Here is a 22,305-nt window from a genome sequence, read left to right on the forward strand (position 1 = left end):
TCTGCAATATTAAAGCTGAAAGAAAAAAGAAACAGTTTTTAAAATACCAATTTATAAAAGCACTAGGGTTCCACCATCACCTAGCAATCTTATGCATTTTTACCAATAACTTATGATCTACACATGCCACTTTGAAGGTTAGGTTTTCCTAATATATATCCTACTTGGAACCTTCAACATAGAACGTATATCTAACATGCAATCCGTCCGGACGTTTGGATCAAATATGAACATGAGAGACTCATTAAGTTTTATGAAAACCCTTTGAAAAACCATGCAACCCTTAAGTCGTGGTGTTCATCTTAAGTGAAATTACAATTATTAACCACAAGAAACTAGTGTCAATTTCAGGGATCCTTCCGACAAAAATTGCATCAAATTACTTTTCTAAAGATCATAATGATGATCAGGCATTAAGACAATTAGATAGTTTTAATCACGGTGATTAATAATTCAAAGTGTGCATGCAATCAATCATAAACAATTAAATAAAAATCACATATTCATGCTAAAGCTCAAGGCTTCGCCCTAGCATAAGGAATTAGTTACACATATTCATAATTAAAATCATAGAAAATATTATTAAGAATAAAAGGAATGAAAACACCTTAAAGTAGAAAATCTCCAAGAACCTTTGCAATTACTCTCTGCCTCCAAAGTTGCATAAAAGAAAGCGTAGCAAGAAAACTAAGAACAACAAAAGCCTTAAAATCCCCTCTAGCTATCGCACAAACCCTAGTGTTTTTCTCCAATTAGGAAACTAAATAATAAAATAAAATAATTTAGAAAATAGAGTCCTAATTAAGCTAGGAGAATCTGCACAGAAACTGTCCAGCCACGTTTTAGCCTCAAATCTCCTCCAAGTCCAGCCCAAGATAGCTTGTTTTAAATATCAGAACGTTCCAAACACACCTCTAGAAAGCCATGAAACCATCCGAGGTCATCTTGGGCTCCAAAAACACAAGTCAAGCCCAAAACATCACTATTCCAACACTGCACATTGCTCCTTATTTTATTGCCAAAAAATCATCAGGTAGAAAAATCTGATATTTTGATACGATCAAGCTAACCGACTCACGAACGTCCTCCAACTAGAATTACTCCAAAATTCGTCTGTTTGACCATGTTTTGCTCCACAGGAAGTCAAAAATCCTATTTTGAAAATACAATTCAAAGTATCAAAATTCTCCCAAAATATTAACCAAAATATACTAAGAATAGGGTTAAATATATAATATAAAATCTACTCATCATAACCGTTAGATCAAATTTTAATGACACAAATTTTCTGATTTGGTGGATTAGGAGGAAGGAGAGGATCCCTTTCCTTCCTCTCATTCCATGGAGACAATTTGTCAATCATCAGAAGTCAAATGTTCCAATCTCACCAATCACAGCCAAACTATCTTTTCATTCCTAATTGATTATAATTTATTTTGTATGAACTCCATGGTATTTTCTTAATTTTCATAATAATTACATAAAAAATGATTTTAAAATGTCTTCAATGAGATTTGAACTCAAAACTTCAAAGTAAAAAACAACTTGTTGAACTAGACTAAACAACCACTTTTGGTATGCACTATCTTTATTAATATTTATTCAGTTCACTTTCAGGTCACTGTCCGCCAATGACTTCTAAAAAATCTTGTAAAACGTTAAAAATTCTCTAATTTTATTGCATATACATGTGAAATCAACAATTTGCACTGCCTAAAGCAACAACATGTAATTTATCTGTTGAATATAGTCTCACATGTAATTTTCTATAATAAAATGCTCCGATGGCTGGAAAAAGAATTTTTCTCATCGGACAAAATATTCCAGCCGGAAAAAATTCCTTTGACTGGAAAAATATTCAAGGGGAATTTCGGCCGCCAGAAAATTTTGCGATGACCTTCTCCAGCAAATGATGTAGGTGGGCTTGGAACTTTTGCAATCGGGTAGAATAAGATTTTGAAAGATTGAATATATAGGAGAAATCTGGAGTGTTGAACCTAAAACTTGGATCTTCAAACTAACATTAAAATGAGGCTGCATTTCAGCATTTGGATAACCAATTTGGATTCGACGAATTCCGACGTCGGACGCAAGAAATCTGCAAGAGAATCCACTTTCTAGGGAAAGAAAAGAAGAGAATACCAGTGCATGTAACATGAGATTGGTAAAAGAATGTCTCCTCCAGCAACAGAACTGTTATTACAAATTATGGAGGATACTAGTACCCAACCACAGGTTCAATGTATAGAAAAACTGCTTCTGAATCAGAAAACGAAGACAACTAATCAAAGTTTACTGATTCCACAGCGACCAAATAGCCCGAAAACAAATTATCATCCCAAACTTGACCTTGTGACCTCATATGCCAAGAAGCATGCTGCGTTAGCCGGAATACTTCTAGCCATAGCTGGTCCAAAGCCCTTATAGAGGCCTTTGACTCCCTCTGAGGCAAGAATCTTTTTAAAGGCATCAACTGACCCCGAATACTTGGGATTTTTGAAATCATCTACCTGAAGTACACTCTTGACAACATCAGTTGGGTAGACGGAAGCCCAGAAGGCTGCTCCCCCCAATCCTCCAGCTACAATCAGAGATCCTCTTCCCAAACCGGAAGTGTCCTGGCTTCCAGCAAAGAACTGCTTGAGGGCTTCGTAGACACCAAACATTGCAGCATTTCCAGGTATTTCTCGTGCCATAGTAGGAACCAAGCCCTTGAACAGACCCCTCGCACCACCTTCCGACCTAAGTACCTGCTTGGCCACATCCAACGGCCCTCCATACTTCACTGCGCCACTCACTGAGCCAGCGTCCCCCAATGCACTCTGGGCTTGCAGCCTGTTCTACCATGAAATCCAAACAGAATGTACGTAAGGCTTCTTGTTTCCTTATTGAAATTTGAAATGGCAAAGTGATGAAATTTAAATTTAAACTTTTTCACTAAAAAGCTAATTTTAATGATACGAATCAATCTGTACATACAAACCTTACACCTTGATTGAAAAACAAAATAAAAGGAAAGGAATAGGTTAAGGTGTTTAACATTTCCTTCAAGGAACAAAACTAGTATAGAGTGGCTACAGATATATTGAGCAAGCGCCAAATAGAGAATGTAGGCAGGAGGATGAACCAAACTTCAGGTTTCGACAATGTATTGAAAATTGGAATCATGTTCAAATTTAAATAGAAAATAGCCATTACACTGACCTGCACTTGATCAACTCAGTGGGGCATGCCAGAAAGGACACAGCTACTCCAGCCCCTGCCCCACAAATGACCTGCTGGCTAACTGTAAGTGGGGCACCAGGTTGAGACCTCAATAATGTCTCCATTTGCCCCCTTACTGTGAAGAGGACAGCATTGAAGGCAGCAACAGTGGCAAGTGGAGCTCCCATTCCTTTGTAGAGACCTCCTGCCCCCTCAGCAGCTAATGTCTGCTTGACAGCATCAAAAGCACCTGAGAACTTCGGAGGTTGTCCTGGGAGCGGAGTAGGCTGGCTTTGCAGTTTAACCTTTATGGTATCAAATGGGTGGCCAACTACTAACTGCGCTGCCCCTCCAACAGTCCCAGCTGCTAAGTCCTTAACTACTTCCCCCATCTGCATTTTCAGAATTAGAAAACCCAAAAAGTTAACTTTCGGTATATGAATATGCTACACAAGGACCTTGCTGATAAGTTTGATGGAACAATGGTTCTCCTAAAAGTTATCAATCTATAGCCAGACGCCAAAAAGTTTTCAATGCTTAAAACAGAAAGCTTTTTGAAACATCACCTTATCATACACGACTGCCCATGTGTATCTCTGTGTGGGTGTGCGTGTGAAATTCTAGATATAATATTGATTCATGACAAGTGGAATAATATGTGAAAAGTATTTTGTTTGTTTGAACTAGGTCTTTTGATTGTTGTAAGACTCTGATATGTCATATTCATAGAGAAATTTAGGGAAAGAAAAGAGACTACAAACATCACACTACTGGGGTTCTAGAAATCATCACTAGAGGCCTTAGGTATCATAACTTGGGTTAGGTAGTGCTACACAAACTTCTATTAGTTTGTGACATTTAGAAAACGAAGATCAACCATAGATTCTTCTCCAGTTTTAGAACAATTCCAGTCACCTAAAATAACTTTCAAACATTTCCTGCACAGTGGGCTATTAGCTCAGTGGCAGAGTGCGCCCCTGATAATTGGGTCGTTGTGCCTGGGCTGTGAGGGCTCTCAGAAAGTGGCAAATGGATTATGTAAAGGAACAGAATACAATTTTATCATCTGAGTCTTTAGAACTGTGACAACATAAATATTATTTTGGCAAAAAGAATAACAGGTAGTCATCCCTTCTTTAACGATCATTTTGTCCAGTTCTTTCTACTGATAACTTGAATTCGAATGGTGTTTATTTATACCTCATCCTATCTGAACTGTTTTTACGCTTTCTTTTTTATTTTATTTCTTTCCATCACAAAATAAACATTGAATTTCAGTTTTCAAATGCCAAAACAATAATCAATCATCAGTTCTCTGACGAAACACACAGTCGATATAATACGAAGAATTAAGTAATCATCAATCACAGCGATTTCAACTACAAAAATCAAGAGATGAAACTCTAGGCAAAACTACAAGGTTCACGTAATCATCAATCACTGAAAACCAATATCACCAGATAAATTTGCCATATATCTAAACAGTTGTTTTTTTTTTCTTCTTGAAATCGCTTATGTAAACATTTGGTGAACGGATTAAGACTAAACAGCACAAAAACAAATAGCTAGATTGTGCACCCCGTCGTACATTTCTACTTTCCCGTAAAAAGCTCATTTCTACTTTCACAGCCAGTATTGAAACAAAATATTCAACACTTGATGATACGTGACCTTAAAGCAAGGAGGAGTCTTTTCTCTTCAAAGATCCAGTTTACAAAAGTTCAAATTAGTCATTAAAAAGTAATATGCATTATAATTGAATACTCCAAAAGTTAATACAAAGGAGATGAAAGGGTTGTGCTTTTACCCCTTCATCTTCAAGCATTTGCAGCACACCAAACGATACTGAAATATTTTTACATTTTACAGTTCCCGGATAAGATAAAAAGAGTTCTCTTGGACACCCTGTGACCGAGGAATGCACGGTCACTCACCTTTGGATTTGATGTTTTTAATGTTTTAATCTCAACCCTTGATGTGAAATCCGATAGTGGATGATTATAATCCTTGGTCACCCGGTGACCAAGAGAACCAGACTTGATGAACAAGAGTGGCTGAAATGGAATCTATATTATAGATGATCAAAATGCTCCAATTTGGCGGCTTGTTCAATCTCAATCACAATCTCAATATGAGTAGCATGATAAGCATTCAAAGGCAATCGCATTGGACAGAATTAACACTTTGAAGCAGAAAAAAGGGGAAGAATCTTACTTGACAAATAATTGGCGGCACCCAAAGTCAAAGGAAGAGCTCTCAAGAGTCCAAGATGGTCCAATCTGCAAAAACCCAAGAACCATTAGATCCATTAAATAGAATCCGTGAAACCCAAAAACCCAAAACATGAAAAACCAAAGCGGGTAAAGAAAGATTACCAGAAATTCAGAAAAAGGAGTTTTATGAATGTTGAAATTGTACGAGGACGAGAATCTGTGAATAATAAGGGAAGGAAATGAATCTTGGGGGGATATCAGACCCACATACACACACCACCAGCTCTGTTACTTGGTGGGGTGTGAACCGGAAGAGAGAGAGAGGGTGAGAGTAGGTGTGGCTGAGAGAGAGAGGGAGTGGATTCGCATTCAGATGAGGACGCAGTGGTTGGGCAAAAACGAGGTGTAGGAAAAGCCAATCACAGCCACTCTCTCTTGTGCTCTCTAAGTAAGTTTCCAATTGTGTTGGGAGCTTTATATTTATATGCAACAGACGAGTGAATATGTCTGTATCATGTCTCGACCCTCCGAATTCAGCCAATTTCGGTTGAATTCGAATTTGGAAAAATAGGCTAAGAAGAAAAACTTGCATAGCGCAGCACCTACTCTCACGAAAATACAGCCTCCAATGTTTTATTTTTCTCTCATTCAACCTTCTAACCTTACCCAATGTAAGAGCTGCCGCTACTCGAGTCAGTATAGAAAATTGTCCCTCACTTTCCACGATCGTAACTTCTTCGTTCTAATTCGAGATTACGCGTCATTTGCACGCGCCTGAAATCAAGTTCTATCCATCTATTCTAAATTCACATCCAAACGCCAAAATGAAATTTAAAATAACCAAAACGCTCTAAAATTATCTTCTTAAATACGTAAAATAAATGAATAATAAATTCCGAAACAAACATCGCAGTCAAGGATGAAGTCATAGCATATGATTTTTTATCCTTCTTTCCTTAATACGCAAATACATTTGTTTTGGAACCACATCCAACAACTTTCTTCCTATATGCATTTAAAATGACTTCTACTACATAACAAGTATCTTTCTCTTAAATGACCTATAACTTATCAACTTCAAAGAAAATTATATGACATAAGAATATAGTCTAAACTGTGATTTTTCATAATATTGCCTAATTCCTTCAAAAATATATTGTAGGATGTTTCCGCTGTATGCAGAGCAACCATTATACGTTTTGATATAGGGAACGACTAGTGGTACAAAGCAAGTCCATCTTGCCACAAACAACTGAGAACCGCTTCCCATAGTGATAAACTGATTTGTCCGAACCATCCCACAAAGAATCGAACTCCTCTTCCTTGGTAATGCAAAAACTCATAATCACTTTCATCTACTTTTTTATAATGTTAAAACACAACTATGTCTCATTATAAACCATTGTATGTAGGTTCAAAAGACGTTTGGTTCTTGAAGACACAAGTGATGAATAATGCGATGATAATTAGAAACAAGAAGGCAAATGTTTGGAGTATCCTGCTACGATTTGTGGTTGAAAAAAGTTTCACTAGCCAACAAGAACTTCCATATGCAATCCTTCAAACGCGAGGCCAGTGTAAAAATTTCCAACTTCGGTTTGGCACCACGAAAGGTGATTTTAGCAGAAATGAACTTCTTATCCAGTTGATCTTTGATGACGAAGTCCCGCTTCTTGAATCAAGTTCAAACATATGTGATCAAACAGTGGTTGAACATGAAAAGAATGATGCAATTGTTCCTACAACTGCACCTCTCTCTAAAGAAGCTTCAGCCACACAACTTACCGTGTCAAGCAGCTCCCCTTCAAAAGATCACGCTTCCGATTTAAGAAAGAGAGCCAGACATGGTGAAAAACATCTTTTCGGTCCTCTTAAGCAAACACAAAAAATAAATTTAAAAGGTTAAGATGCATATAACCATTTACTGTTTACACTAATACTTTTGTATTATTCAATATTTACTAATCCTCTACTTTGCTATATATTCCGCATCTACAAAAGAGATACTGCAACTTCCATTGCACAAGCACCAGAGGAAAGTGCAACCGCAGATATCACATCTTCTTTTCCCGAAAGAGAGAGTACAGGATCTTCCATTTTCATATTATTCATTTCACTTCAAAGTGATCTTCAAACAAAATATTCCATTTAGTCTTTGATCATCCAAATATATATAGTTTCTTTGATTCACAAAGTAGCTTATTAGTGTTCACCAAAAAAAAAAAAACAAAAAACAAAAAGTAGCTTATTAGAAGGGAACTTAATCTCTTGTTTATCAATTTTAGCCACAAATAAAAAGGTAAAAATAAAAAACATTTATAAGTAGATTTTTGAGCATCATATGGCTCGCTTTTAGGGTGCCGAAATTATATTACACAGTGACATAGGGAGACCAAAGTGACCAACAACAAATATAGGATAAGTGAGATAATTGCATGCCACACCATGCATAGATTTTTTGTTCCCCTATATATTGCATTACACATCAGAAAGAATATAACATATTGCACCTCTGAGATATATTTGACACATATCTACTTTCCCATTTGTTTTCTTATATGTCTTAACGTTTTGACTTAAATTTAACAATCCACGCTAACAGCTTCCTTTTTCAAAAATTGTAGCAATCAACTGGAAACTTTGCAGAGAAAAATTTAGAAGAGAAAACAGTTGTATATCATGAAGATAAAGAAAAAATTGCTTTTTTCAAAACCCACTAAAACAAGCGACGAGCCCAAGAACAGTGAAGTAGAAAATTCAGTCATGAAAAAGAGAGCATGTGAATCATTTTTTGTTGTACATATTATCTTATTGTATATAACTAAGATTTAGATGTCCGTTTCTTTTATTGTACATAAATAGGTTCTTAATGTAAAATCAATATAAATCCGTCTTGTACATATTCTACTACTTCAGTAATAAACAAAACTATTTTCGATGTTTCTAGTTATTCATTTACTCATCCTAATTGTATTTGGGACATTTTTTTAACTCAAAACATTGCATATGTGATGAAGCTACAGTTCAGGGTATTCTTACCAGTTTGCAACCACAAGAGCTTTTCCAAACCGTCACCACGTGAGGCAACAAACTGCAGGATGGCTTGTGACGTGTCCTTAATCGGTCAACCAAAAACAGCAGGGAATGCATGACGGCTCTGCGTGAAAGGCTTGCAGCGAAGCAGTCTGATAAAAACCTTATACCAGGTCTTTTATTTGTTTTTTGTATTTTATTTTAAGAGAAATTAGGTTTTCATTCATCCCTTTATTACTTTATTGATTAAAATCTTATACCATTTTAATTTTTGATCAAGATCCTTGGGTATTAATAGCATCATTAATTATTTCAATAATAAAATATTTTTTATTTCTAAATATATTCATTTAGTGTTAAAAATGTTACAATTAGTATATTTATATTTATGGCTAAATTTTTATCATAAATTTTTATTTTTAGTTTGTACCCATTTTTAATTTGCAGATCTTTTTTAATCTGTACCAATTTTCTTTTCAGTTTTAATTTGTACTAATATATTAATTTCTTTTTGTGCCCATATTTTTTAAAGTTTTATTTGTATTTGTGCCCATGTGTTTACCGTCACGTGACATTATATAAGTAATCAATTATAAAAAAATTGCATATGGTATATTTATGTTTTATGACTAAACTTTGTATCATATAGTTATATTTTTAGTTTGTACCCACTTTTAACTTGCAACCTTTTTTTAAATTTCTAGTATTTTCTTTTTAGTTTTAATTTGTACCCATGTATTAATTTCTTTTTGCACCCATATTTTTTAAAATTTCATTTTTACTCATATTTTTTTAATCTTTTATTATACCCTAATTTATTTATAATGTACCCATTTTTCTTTATTAATGTATCACTTTGTTATATGTGAAATGTACCAATTTTTTTAACACTATGGATGCATTCTTTTGCCATTTATTATTTCTTATTGTTATATATTTTCATCCATATATTCAATCAAAATGTTTGAATTTTTTTTATTGTAGCCGTTTTTAATAATATTATAATGAGAGATTCAAGGGACTTTGATCAACTTTTGAATACCATTAAGGCTTTAGTCAAAGAGTATTAAGAACTAGGGACCGCATCGAAAGTATTCTTTTATTTTATTTCTCTAGGTCGTCCTCGCTGCAAAACTAGCTAGCTTCAACCTTCAACAACAAGATGGAGGATAGAATAATAGTCTCGTAATTGATCCATGCCTCTGGTGTCTAGGTTGGATCATTTGGATTTTATTGTAAGCTTAATCAACTTTTCTGCACTCCTTAATTACAGTTTATATTTGGGTTTCAGGTGTTCTATATATTTTATTTGGGTTTCAAATCTTTTTAATTTCAAATTTGTGGGTATGAATTTAGATGAAGTATTCGGAAAGAAAACAAAAATTAGGAAAATTGGGGAGCAACAATGGGTCGAGTGGTGCAACAATGAAGAGGCAATGCCTGCCAATGGATTTGACATTAGACCATCTCCAATGGTGACTTATAGCCTAAAATTTTCCCTTCCCCTCCCCCCCTCCCCCAAAATCCCAAGGTCAAATACCGGCCCAGTTTTAGGTCACAAAGCAAAATGGGCCCCACTAACTGAGACTGAAACCGGGGCTGTGAAGCCCAGTTCCCTTTCCCTACTCGCCTACGCACTGCACGCGCTAGGCATTTTCAGAAAAGCAACAACCCCACGTGGGGGTGTTCCCCCGCCTGTCAGTGCAATAAGTAGCCCAACGGTTACTTTTTATAATCCAACGGCTACATTTAAATGGGCCGTTGGTTAATCCAACAGTCCAGGTTCAAATTATTTTTTTTAGTTTCATATTTATGTATTTATTGAATCCAATGGCTTATATCGAATATAATCAAATTTAACGGTAAAAAAAAAGATCTAACGGTCCAAATTTAAATCCAACGGCTAGAATAATTTAAAAAAAAATATTTAACTTAAAATTAAACCAAAAACTCTATAAATACCTATGTATTTGTTCAAATATCCACACAAAACTCACTTTTCTCCTACAATTCTTCCAATTTGTCTTTATAACATTTCTTCTCATTTCCAAAATTTTCAAGATGGCAAAAGAGCATGTTATAGGTCGTAATTGGACCTTTGACGAAGATATTGCTTTATGTTTGGCATGGATTTTTGTTAGCGAAGATGGTGCCGTCGGCACCAATCAAAATAGAAAGGTTTTGTGGGGTAAAATCGTTGATAAGTTCCATGAAAACTCCAATGCCGGTCGAATGGAAGTTGGTGGTGTTTATGATTGGTGGAAGATTGTCAACAAAGCATGCACTTTGTGGAAGGGAAGCTTGGAGAGAGCCAAGGTTGACATGCCTAGTGGAAGGGGCGCCTCAGAAATTGTTAGTTTCTTTGTTGATATTTTAGTTCTCATGTACATAATAGTATTTTGCAACTAATTGTTTTTATGTATTTGTTGCATAGGGTGACAAAGCATTGGCAATTTACAAGACAAGAACTAAGTTGCATCATGCTTGGAACATCCTCAAGGATTGTCCGAGGTGGGGAACCGATGCGAATCAACAATGTGGAAGATTATTTCATAATGAAGCCCCACCCCCAAATGATGTCAATGAAGGTGTGAATTTTGTCGACAATGAAGGTGTCAACCAAATGAGCCCAACTTTTTCTTTTTCAAGGCCCCCGTGTAGAGATAAGCAAGATGAAGCAAAGAGAAAAGGGAAGTCCCAAGATCCGATACGTGCACAATTTGCTAGCGAAATGGCAAGAATGGTTGGAGTAGAAAAACTGTTTCTGGGCTAAAACCTGAATTTTCTGGGCTAAATATTTTTAGATTTTTTGTCACCATTGGAGATGGTCTTAAGGAGACTTACTTCATAGGGTCACTCTTGGATCGAGTGGCAGCTCTGGCATGCAGTCAGTTTACTCCCTGACTTAGTTCACCAAGCTATTTAATTAGCCAAGAAATGATCACCAAACTTTGAATTGTATTAAGGATTTTATATAATTGCAATTGCTTGCACAGTTGGCAATATATGAAGAATTAATTTTTACATTTTTGTTAATCATAAAGATAATAATGCAGCTTGATCATCAAAATATAGTGCACCTTTCTACATGTGTATTTACAGAAAAACTTCCATTAGTTAGAAACTAAGATGGATAGAAAATTTGGAATATGATATGATACCAATTAATTATACAAGAGCTTATTCAAATCCAATTTTAGAACTCTTGATTTAAATATTTTTATCTGAGAAAAGCTACCTGCAGCATCATTGTGGATGCAAATTTCGGCCTTCTTCTTCTTGGACGAAAATGCACATGCAAAACAATTAACACCTAGGATCAAGGCCAAGAGCCTCACTTGCCCATGATGAATAGGGGGCATTGGCCGAAGAATCTCCGATGCCAAAATTAGAATTTGAGAGAGAAAGTGTTTAGAGAATTTTAGGAGAATAATCAACCTAGGTTTTTGGAGAAATGAAGGGCTATATATAGGGGTGTGGCCGGCCCTATTTGGAGAAATAAGGACCGGCCACTTATGGTGGAAATTGGCTCTTGCCGATGCAAATTTCCGCCGTCTTGAGTCTTGACACTTGCAAAACAATCAACACCTTTGATCAAAGACCTAAGCCTCACGCGCCCACAAGGTGGGGAGGGGGGTTGGGTCAACGGATCTCCGATGCCTAAGTTAGTTTCTCTGAGAGAGTAAAATGTTTAAGGCTTTTTAGGGTTGCAAAAGCTCTCAAAATTTGGTAGAATATGAGGTATTTATAGGTTTAGGGTCGGCCATATAGTGTTTAATGGAGAGATATTCTATAAATATTCCCAAGATATTAAATAGGAAATAATATCTTCATATAATGGTGTAATTATCCCTAATTTATTTAAATTAGGATTACTTACTTGATTGGAGTCAATCTTCAATTAGGAATGTATTAAAGATAGGATTTGGGTAATTAATCCGTATCTTTAATTCCTTGCCAAGGGCAGGTGAGCTCTAGGTAGTTGTGTTTAGCTGCTAAGTCCTCCAGGGATGTGAGCTGCACGTGGGAGCATCTGAGAAGCCTGCCCATTTATTGAGGGCAATCTTGTCTTTCTTGAATAAAAGTCTACGTGTCGCCTCTAGAATTTTTGGGATTATTGTAGGCTCCACAAATGCCCCCACACCTACTGTGCTGCATGCAGAAAAAAAATAGTAGGTGTAGGAATCCCAAGCTGCTTAGGCTTGTAGAATTGTTTCCCAGTTTGAACTTGATCTTCTTTCTTGATTCGGAAATAGACTTCTTTGGATACGAAGAAGGTGTATGTTGCACCATGTATCTCTTCTGAGTACCATGAGTGGTGTTGGCTGCTTAATCCTCTTCGTCGGGAGAAAGGTGGGTTACCCTCGAGAGAAGAGATAAAGCGGATCAATGGGGAGGCATTAGCTCGTCCGATCGTCATTATGAAGCCTGCTATAAGTGAAGGTGGGAAAAAGAGATATTCCCCGCCTACTCAAAAGATGCCGGCTGAGAAAAAGCCAAAGAATTCTTCCGCTGCTCGCGAGGGTTTGCCGGCTGCCCCTAGGCTTATGATTGACTTGACTTTCTCTAAGGGCGAGAAAGATGAAGTTGCTAGATTTGCGCTAGTGACGCCTGCCGTTCCAAAGGTGGCTAGTTCAACTGCTGATAGGATTGCTCAGCGTAGAAGTTACGCCATCTATCGAGGGCTAAGTCTGGTTCACCTTTGGAGAAACTTGCTACTATGAAGAACGATAAGGTGGACTCTGCTGCTAAAGTAGCGCTAAAATCCACTCCCCTCATTACTGAGACTGATTCGCTTGCTGAGAAAATGGAGATTTCTTGTGTAAGCAGTTGTGAGAAATCCACCAAGCCCGTTTCAGAGAAAGCTGTTGAGATTTGTGCGCTCTTGAAACCAGATTTGCTTGAAGACATGGATTCGCATGCCAAGTTTGTTGATGGTGTTAAAGGGGTTGTCTACCCAAGTTTCTTTGTGAAGCATACGATCGAGTATAGGAAGGCTGCTCTGCTTGCTATGATGCAGAAAACGATGATTCTGGCAACCGAGTCTATACTCATTGACCAAGAAGATACCAAGGCTGCCAAGGGGGTGGCAAAAACTATGGTAGCCAAAGCTTATTCCTCGGCTTAGAAGATCAAGAGGTTGGAATCTGATCTTGTTACTTTGAAAGGGTCTAATATCTCTGCCCTCACTTCTCTGTAGCTTAAGACCACTCGCCAAGAGATTGTGGATTTGAAGACTAGGCTTGACGTAATCCAAGTTAAGTATGAAAGTGTACAAAATGAGATTGGATGTTACATACCTCAGATTTAAGACCTTAAGCATGTCATCTTTGAGCTTCGCTCCGTTGCTCACGTAAAGGATGAAAGGCTAATTGCTGCTTATAATCAAGTGATCCAATTCAAGAAAGTCATTGATAGGCTTGAATCCCAAGTGTTGGAACTCCAAGGTACTTTGAAGATCATCGAAAGTCTGAAGAAGGAAGTAGATGAGCTGCAACACGTTCGTGTTGGTTTGCTTGAGGAGAACAAGAAATTGAATGGTGAGAAGGTTGGGCTTAAGGCTTTGCTTGCTCAGAGTTTAGCCGATTTCAACAAGCTGGGTTATGTAGATCATTTCTTCGGTAGGCCGTCTGACTTTGAGTTTGCTAGGAAAGATTTTGAGACCTTCTCTTTTTTTTCGGAAGACTTGCTTGCCTTTACTTTTGAGGCTTCCATTAGTGAAGTAGTCGGAGAAGTTAGTGCCCAAGCTGGGGTAGCTGGGGGTGAAGCGCCGGATGATGCCGTTACTGAGAGTATCGCCATTGCTGAAGGTGTGGCGACTGAGTAGTCGTGAGATGTCCAAGCTATTAAATAGTAGTCTTCTAAATAGCCTTTAGGATTTTCTTTATTTTCTTTGTTGCTGTTTTCTTTTCTTGAACTCATTCAGTCTTTGCTAGTTGTTTATAAATTTTGCTAAAAAATTTAATAAACTTGCTTCCTTCGTTTTTCTTCATCTTCACTTATTTTGTTCTCACCTAACCTTAGACTTTTTAGACCAACGACAGACATGCTATTTTTCTATAAGCAGACATGCTTGCGTAGCCTATGCAGCCGTAGGTGTTAGTGTAGAACTTTTGCAAAGTTGTTAGCCATAGGGTTTGCAATCAGACGCCTTACTTACAGAAGCAGACGAGTTCACGTGATCACTTGGCTATTAACCTTGGCTTTCTTCAATCCTTTGAGTTGTGTGGCTTGCATCATAACATACTATATTTAACCAATTTTGTGGGTTGTGTAGTAAGTATCACAATACTTTAGGAATTGGTGTAGATCATTCTGCGCTTTGGCAGAAATGAAGCTTATCAGCTACGTAACATGTCGGCAGTGGATGAAGCTTCGTATATGAGTGTTGTTTAACCTTTCACAGAAACATGCAGTTGTATAACTTTAATGCGGCTTGCTACTCGAAGGGCAAACAGTAGACAGTCTTTTGGAAACTGTAGGCTACCTTAGTGCACTCGGTAGCAGCTTTAGGGTTCTAGGGCAACCGTTCATAGGGCGTACTGTGTAATGTACCTCCTCTATCTCTAAGGCCCGACTCCCTGTGTATTAGGCCAAGAGACCTAAAATCCTTCAGTTAGCTAAGCCTTGAAAAAAAGCATTGTGGCTACTTTTAGGAATCTCGGTGCAAGCTATCGTGCACCTAATTATACCAGGGCAGCCCGACTCATCCATGTCTAGATATTCAGAGTGTAAAGTTTATCTTCCCGCCTTCGAGAGCAAACCCATGTGGGTGTTGGGGAATTGGTTAACCTTCTCGCATTGGAGAGCATGGTTGGTCCATCGGGGGGTGCAATTCCTACGATGAGTCCCTAAGAAAGGCGCGGTCTTCTTTTAAAGTGTGGGAATGATTAGTTGTTGTAAACATATAGTCGAGCCAAGTTGTAAATTAATTCTAAATTCCTCATTGAAAAACGAGTGAAACGAACGAAAACTTAGTTGTAAAGTAAATATTGCATAATAACTGGATAATTCTCGGCTTGCGAGGTGGTGTCCGTTGAGTTGCTTGAGTCTTCGGGCTATGATGTAACGTGAGGTCACACTTGGTACTTCTTTATATTGTAGGCTTTCCACTGCTTTTCGATCTCTTTGTCGTTCATGATGGCGAGGGTGTAACTACCCTTATTGTCTACTTTGCTGCTGCTAGTAGGCTGTGACGCGGGTGATCAAATACTCGCATTTCTCCTCTGCTAGATCTAAGTTTGTGGCCATGTCTTTATTGTTCTGCTCGATGCTTGGCAGTAGAGTGTTGATACTCGGCACGATGACATTGGGAGGTATGATTATGTCTGAACCAAATGCCAAAGAGAACGGAGTCTCACCGGTTGCTCATCATTTGGTTGTGCGATATGCCCATAAGCATCTGAGGAGTTCGTTTAGCCACTTTTCCTTCTTGTCAGAGACGGATTTCTTAAGCCGGTCAAGAATCATCTTGTTGGATGCTTCAACCTGCCCATCGCTTTGAGGACACGTCGGCGTGGACATGTGCTGCTTGATGCCATATTTTGGAAGAACTTCACCAAATCATTGCTTACAAATTGCGGGTCATTGTTTGTGGGTGTAGTTCGCTAGCAGGCAGTGCTTGTATCGGCTTGTAGAGTTGGTAGCGGTCGTACTTTTATACTAACTCATTTACGTCTTGATGCATGGTAGGCCAATAGTAGCCTGTGTTAAGAGCCTTTTGTGCCAATGATGGACTTTCAAAGTGATTTCCACAAACACCTTCATAGGTTGAACTTAGAACCTTTTAAATCGTCGAAAAGTGATAGGCAGTGGAGATGTAGTCCAGTGTAGGATCTTTGGACGAGAATGTCGTTCCACATGTAGTAACGTATCGTCGTTATTTGGAGCTTTCAAGACTCCAATCTTTCTGTGTAGAGTGTACCATTAACCAGGTAGTCTATAATGGAATCTTGCTAATTCAGAATTGTACCTACCTGTGACACCTCGGCCATTGGCTCCGCTTCTATGCTTGGCTTGTCTAGATACTCCACCGATATAGAGCGTTTGAGTTGGTGGTCGAGGGCAGAGCCTAAGCCAGCTAGCGCATCTGTATTGGTGTTGTCTGCCCGTGAAACTTGAGCGAGAGTGTAAGTTTGAAATGCCTTTAGTTGCTTTCGTACCTTCTCTAGGTATTGCATCATCTTTGGATGTTTTACCGTGTACTCCCTAGTAGTCTGGCTAGTGATTAGCTGGGAATCACAATGCATTGCGAGCTTTTTCACTGCCAAATCTTTTGCCATTCGAAGGTCTACTAGTAGGGCTTCATACTTTACTTCGTTGTTGGATGCTTTAAAGCATAGAGTGTTCACTTGCTCGAGCATCGAACCATTTGGAGTATGAACCAAGACCACGCCTGTTCTTGGGCCTTTGTAGTTGGATACACCATCAACATGCAAATGCTAGAAGTCTACATCAGGTAGAGCATGCGCAACTAAGGTGTGCTCGATTAACTCAAGGTCGTCGTTGGGCCACTCTGTTACATCACCTAGGCTAGGCGTAAATTTTGCTATGAAGTATGCCAAGGCCCATGTGGGGCCGGAAAACTAAACCGTATTGGCCAAGTTCAACACCTATTTCATCACTCATTGATAAGTGTCCAAATCATGTAGGATTGATCGTAGAGAATACTGAGTCATGGCGATGACTGTGTGAGCTTGAAAATATGGTCTAAGTTTCCGAGCCGCAACAACTAGCGCCAAAATTAATTTCTCGATCTTCGGGTATCTAGTTTCTGCATTGAGAAGAACTTTAAAAGTGTATATTACCAACAATTTGGCTTTCAGCTCTTCTCGTATGAGGGCAGAGCTCACTGCTACTTACGAGACTGCCAAGTAAATGTATAAGTCTTTTACTGCTTCTGGCTTGGATAGTAAGGAAGGTGATGTGAGATACTTCTTCAGGTCTTGGAAAGCTTTTCCACACTCATCATCCCATTTGTCTCATTGTGCTTTCTTGATAGCTTTGAAAAAAAGGCTTACATCGATCGGTGGACTGCGAGAAAAAGCAATTGAGGGCGGCTGTTTGTTTGGTCATTCTTTAGATCACCTTTAAGGTAGTTGGAGATTTCATCTCTAGGATTGTTCGGATTTTCTTGGGATGTGCCTTGATTCCTCGTTAGGTTACTAAGTACCCTAAGAATCTGCCTGAAGATACTTTACATGTGCATTTAGCAGGATTAAGATCTTATACTTTCTAAGGATGTCAAAAGTTTCCACCAAGTTGCTGATGTGGTCTGACCGCTGCTTACCCTTCACCATGATGCCATTGATGTAGACCTCCATGGTTACTCCAATTTGTTTCTTGAATATCATATTTACCAATCTTTGGTAAGTAGCTCCAGCATTCTTGAGGCCAAAGGGCATGACCTTGTAGCAGCAGGTGCCTTGCTTGATCATGAACGCGGTTTTCTCCTTGTCAAGCTCGTACATGGCTATTTAGTTGTAGTCAGAGTATACATCCAAGAAACTGAGCAGTTGGTTCCTAAAAGTTAAATCTACTAGTCGATTGATTCGGGGAACTGGATAAGGATCCTTCAGGTATGCTTTATTGAGGTCGGTGTAGTCTATACAAACCCTTCATTTTCCCTTCTCTTTCTTCATTACTAGTATGACGTTGGCAAGCCATGCTAAGTGCACCACTTTTTCTATGAACCCGGCCTCCAATAACTTGTCAATTTCTACCTCGATGGTTACCACTCGCTTGGGTGAAAAATGTCTTCTTTTTTAGATCACCAGTTTGGCAGCGGGGTTGACATACAGCTTATGAAAAGCTATCTTGGGGTCGATGCCAAGCATATCGGAAGGTGACCACGCGAAGACGTCACGATTTTCCCTAAGAAAAGTAACCAGTTCCTCATTTTATTTCGGGCTCAGACATGAGCCATTTCTAGCAGTCTACTCCAACTACTAGGGATCAAGAATGATGTGCTCGACATCTTTTTTGGGTTTCCCCCCCCCCGTTTCGTTTGCTGCTGCGTGGGTTTTGACACCATTTTCTTAATTTGCTTGCTTTAATTGCTATTTGGTAGTTTCGTTGTCCATTTGGACCTTGATAGCCTCTACAGGGGTAAAAGTCTTCTTTTTTTATTCATTCAATACTTGCATAGTGCATCGTCAAGATGCGGCCTGGTCAAACTTGATTTCTCCGAATCCTCCTCTTGGGATGCAGAATCAGATTTTTTGATACTTAACGGAAGTGACGGCATCTAGCTTTATCAGCCAAGGCCGCCCTAGAATCCCATTGTAGGAAAACGGGTTGCTTACTATTGTGAGTGTCTGCTTTGAGACAACTGGCGGTGTTTTCACGTTAAGTGTGATGTAGCCGATGACAGTCGAGGTGTGTTCGTTGAATTCGGTGAGTACCTCCGCTCAACGAATGATTATGTTTTCCATGCCCATCTTTTGAATTACTGAGTACTGAAGTAGGTTGACTGCACTTTTGTTATCAACCATCATCCTGTCAATTATAACATGGACTAGTTGGACACATACCACCAGTGTGTCGTCGTGCGGGAAGTCGACACCTTTGGCATCCTGCTTGATGAAGCCAACAATGGGTCTAGGTTGGGTGTTGACTGCCTGGACCTACGAGACCAGTAGAGCTTGTTGGATCTTTATCTTCTTATAATTATTAGTGGCTCTCAGGTTGGGTGTTGACATTAATTTGAATCGTCTTGTTGGGCGGCTCTTTGTCGGCATCTATATTCCTTCTAGGCCGTGTAGCTGGCATGTCCAACTATATGTCGACCTTGTCTTCCTTTACAAGTTTTTGTAGGTAATTTTTCCAAGTATAACAGTCGTCGGTTGTGTGACCAGGACCGTGGTCAAATACACAATACTTGGTGTGGTCTATCTTGGAAGTATCTCCCTTTGATTGTTTCGGCAGCTTGAACCATGGTTCATTTTTAATGCCACAAAGGATTTGGTGGATTGGGATCGAGAACTTTGAGTAGTTTTTGGACGTTGAGCCTCATTTTGTCGGGGATCAGTCTCTACGTTTGGCCCCCTGCTTGCTTTTGTTGTTGTACTATTTTTTGTCCTCCTTCTTTTGAGCTAATGTGGACTTTTTTCGAGGCTGCTCTGGTGCCTTGTCTGCTCGTCGAGCCTCGTCCCAAAGTACATACTTTTCTGCCATAGCAAAAGAATTTGTCATAGTTAGTTCTTTCATAATCAATTCTCCAAACAACGAGTGATTTGCTATGAGTCATTTTTCGAAAACTGCACTTACTATCGAGTCATCGCATCTTACTATCTTCGCATTCTCTGATTTGAACCTCTTCACATAGTCGTGAAACGACTTCTTTGGATTCTTCTTCACATTGAACAAATGGTTGGACTTCTTCTTGATCGAATGGTAAGATGAGTATTCTTTGGTGAAAACTAAGGAAAGCTCATCAAAACTTCGGATGGATCATGGCAGTAGGGTGTGGAATCAATCTTGCACCTCATCTTACAAAGTGGTGGTCAATATCTTACACACAAGGGCATCGTTGTTTCGATAAATGACCATCGTGCTTCGGTAATGCTTCAAGTGTCTCTCCAGATCTTCATCTCATTTGAAAGACATGGAGGCTCTGCCTACTCGATCTCGTCCATGAAGGGTGACCTGCTCATGTTGGTCATGTCCCGTCGTAGTGCTTCATTGGTGACCTCGTTGAGTTAGAAATCATGCAATCACACGGTCAAGAGCCTCGTTACTTCTTCATGAATTTACCTTTATTGGAGGTACCGGAGCTCTTGGCTGCTCTAGGTCTTGACATGCTGGTCTAGGCTGCTCTTTTATGTGCTCGGCTCGTCTATGCCACGGTTGCGGTGCATGTGACACATCCTTAGCAGGTGAGTGGATTCCTCGCGGGCTGCTGGTTAAATTTGAGCTGGAATAAGTGACTACTTTTCTCCATCTGTGGTGCTGCCTACTCTGATGTAAGGTGAATGATGCTTCTTACATGCCTAGGTGCGAATGAACACTTCATCTGGAAGGTTGCTTATGTTGATTATCGAAGTGTGGTCCCAACCGTGAGTGTATGCTCGTTCATGGGCCTAACCAGGAATGCACGCTCCTCCGCACGCTAAGACGAGAGTATACACTATCTCGGGGACCTGGTCGGGAGTGTACACTGCCTGAACGCTATGTTCGTAGCTAGTCGAGTGACTGTTTGTTGGGACGCTGTTGAAGAGGATCTTCATCTACCCTTGTCCTACTTCGGGATACCTCGCCAAGGGCACGTTGCATCTCAGTGTGCTGCAAGAACTGATTCACTAAGGTCGTCTGCTGTGTGAGGGCGTTCATCAACTTTATGACTTGTCGAGACAAGTGTTGTTCACCATTCGGGTTGGAAGAGCTTGGACGGAATTGATGTGAAAATTACTTGACACACAAATTAAACTCTCTTTTTGACAATTGTAGTATAGATGTAAGTAGGGTATCGTTCTAGGCCGGGGATTAGGAGGGATTGCTAATTTATTCTAAATTAATTTAAAAATATTAAACAAGACTCAAGGACACGAAACTAGGCTAAAAACTCTAATAACTTGAAACACACTTAGAACGACTCAAAATAATGAAAACAATCAAATTAGACACTAAGAACTGAAATGGACGGAAATTGAATTAAAAGACTAACAACAATGAAAACTAACTAAATAATATAATTTAATAATGGGGGGGTTTGGTTTTGACGAGAAGTAAATTAAACTTAAATAAATTACAGAATTGACAAAAGCATGAAATTAAGGTGAAAGGACAGGTGACGGACTAGCTAGAGGGTTCTTCTCCACACATGACACATATGCAACCTAAATTGATTTTCAGTTGTTCTTTCAATAAATTGTGAATGATTATGTTCCAAGTTAATTAGGTCCGCTTAAATTAACTCTTTAGATTTCCCTAGATTCATTGGATTGAATGGAATACGCATTACAACCAAATTATTCCTCATCAAAGTCCCTAACTATGGAATACGCATGATAGAGACATTCAACAAAGATCATTAAGTTCAACGGAAATCATAAACATTGACTAGGCATTCATAACTATGGAATACGCATGTTAATCCAGCCTAGAACTCACTTAACACGATTGTGGATAACAACCTTCACTACTTGTGAATATAAGTTCATAACGATTAGGTGAAATTCACTTATATTCTAGCATCAAATTCATGCATGTAAATTAAGTATGCATTCTTAATCGACATACAAAAATAAGTTATCAATCAAGCAGTTAAGCAAATTAAATCACAACTCAGAAATCACAACTGAAGGTAATCAATTCATATTACAAATATATTCATAGCTTTGAATTAACCTCTAGCCAAAATAAATTTAGTTACACATTATTTTTAAATTAAACCAAAAATAAAACATGGGTTTGAGAAGATAAAACCAAGAAAAATGGAGTGAAACTTTGCTCTCTGTGTTGCTCCCGTCAGTTTCTCCTTGCCTTTGCCTTCTCTCCCCTCTGTCCTGCCTCTGCGAGCTGCCTTTCCTTCTGTCCAGTCAGCGCGTCTCTCCTCTCTCTCACGCTGCCAAAGGCAGCCCTCAATTTCCTGCGCCTCCTCCTCCTCTGACCTCTGACCTCTGACCTCCCTTATTCCTCTGTCCGTGCCCTCTCTTATTCCTCTCCCTTTATTTTTCTTATTCTATATCCTCCTCGGTTTCTGCTGCCGCAAGGCAGCTGTTCCCCCTCCTCTTTCTGCTTCTCCCCGCAAGTCTATCTCCCACCTCCTATTCTTTTATTTTTCTTTTTCTGCTTGCCATTCATTCCGTCCATTAGCTTCACCAACCCTATTCCATTCACTCCACTTTCCTTTCTT

The 22,305-nt window shown here is 38.9% G+C and overlaps 2 protein-coding genes across 2 annotated transcripts; both read right to left on the bottom strand.

Annotated features, from left to right (window-relative positions):
• Positions 1-2,161: 2,161 nt before the first annotated feature.
• LOC126626117 (mitochondrial carnitine/acylcarnitine carrier-like protein) lies at positions 2,162-5,891 on the bottom strand. The gene is made up of 4 exons (XM_050295333.1): positions 5,580-5,891; positions 5,419-5,483; positions 3,205-3,596; positions 2,162-2,835 (listed from the first exon to the last, which is right to left on the bottom strand). The coding sequence occupies exons 3-4, from the start codon at positions 3,594-3,596 to the stop codon at positions 2,334-2,336; spliced, it is 894 nt and encodes a 297-aa protein (XP_050151290.1). The 5' UTR covers positions 5,419-5,483; positions 5,580-5,891; the 3' UTR covers positions 2,162-2,333.
• On the bottom strand, positions 2,334-7,514 carry LOC126626828 (mitochondrial carnitine/acylcarnitine carrier-like protein). The gene is made up of 6 exons (XM_050296233.1): positions 7,425-7,514; positions 7,203-7,285; positions 5,419-5,483; positions 5,012-5,049; positions 3,205-3,596; positions 2,334-2,835 (listed from the first exon to the last, which is right to left on the bottom strand). The coding sequence occupies exons 1-6, from the start codon at positions 7,512-7,514 to the stop codon at positions 2,334-2,336; spliced, it is 1,170 nt and encodes a 389-aa protein (XP_050152190.1).
• Between the last annotated feature and the right edge of the window lie 14,791 nt (positions 7,515-22,305).

This window comes from Malus sylvestris, chromosome 6 (assembly GCF_916048215.2).
Source record: "Malus sylvestris chromosome 6, drMalSylv7.2, whole genome shotgun sequence".
NCBI classification, from domain to species: Eukaryota; Viridiplantae; Streptophyta; class Magnoliopsida; order Rosales; family Rosaceae; genus Malus; species Malus sylvestris.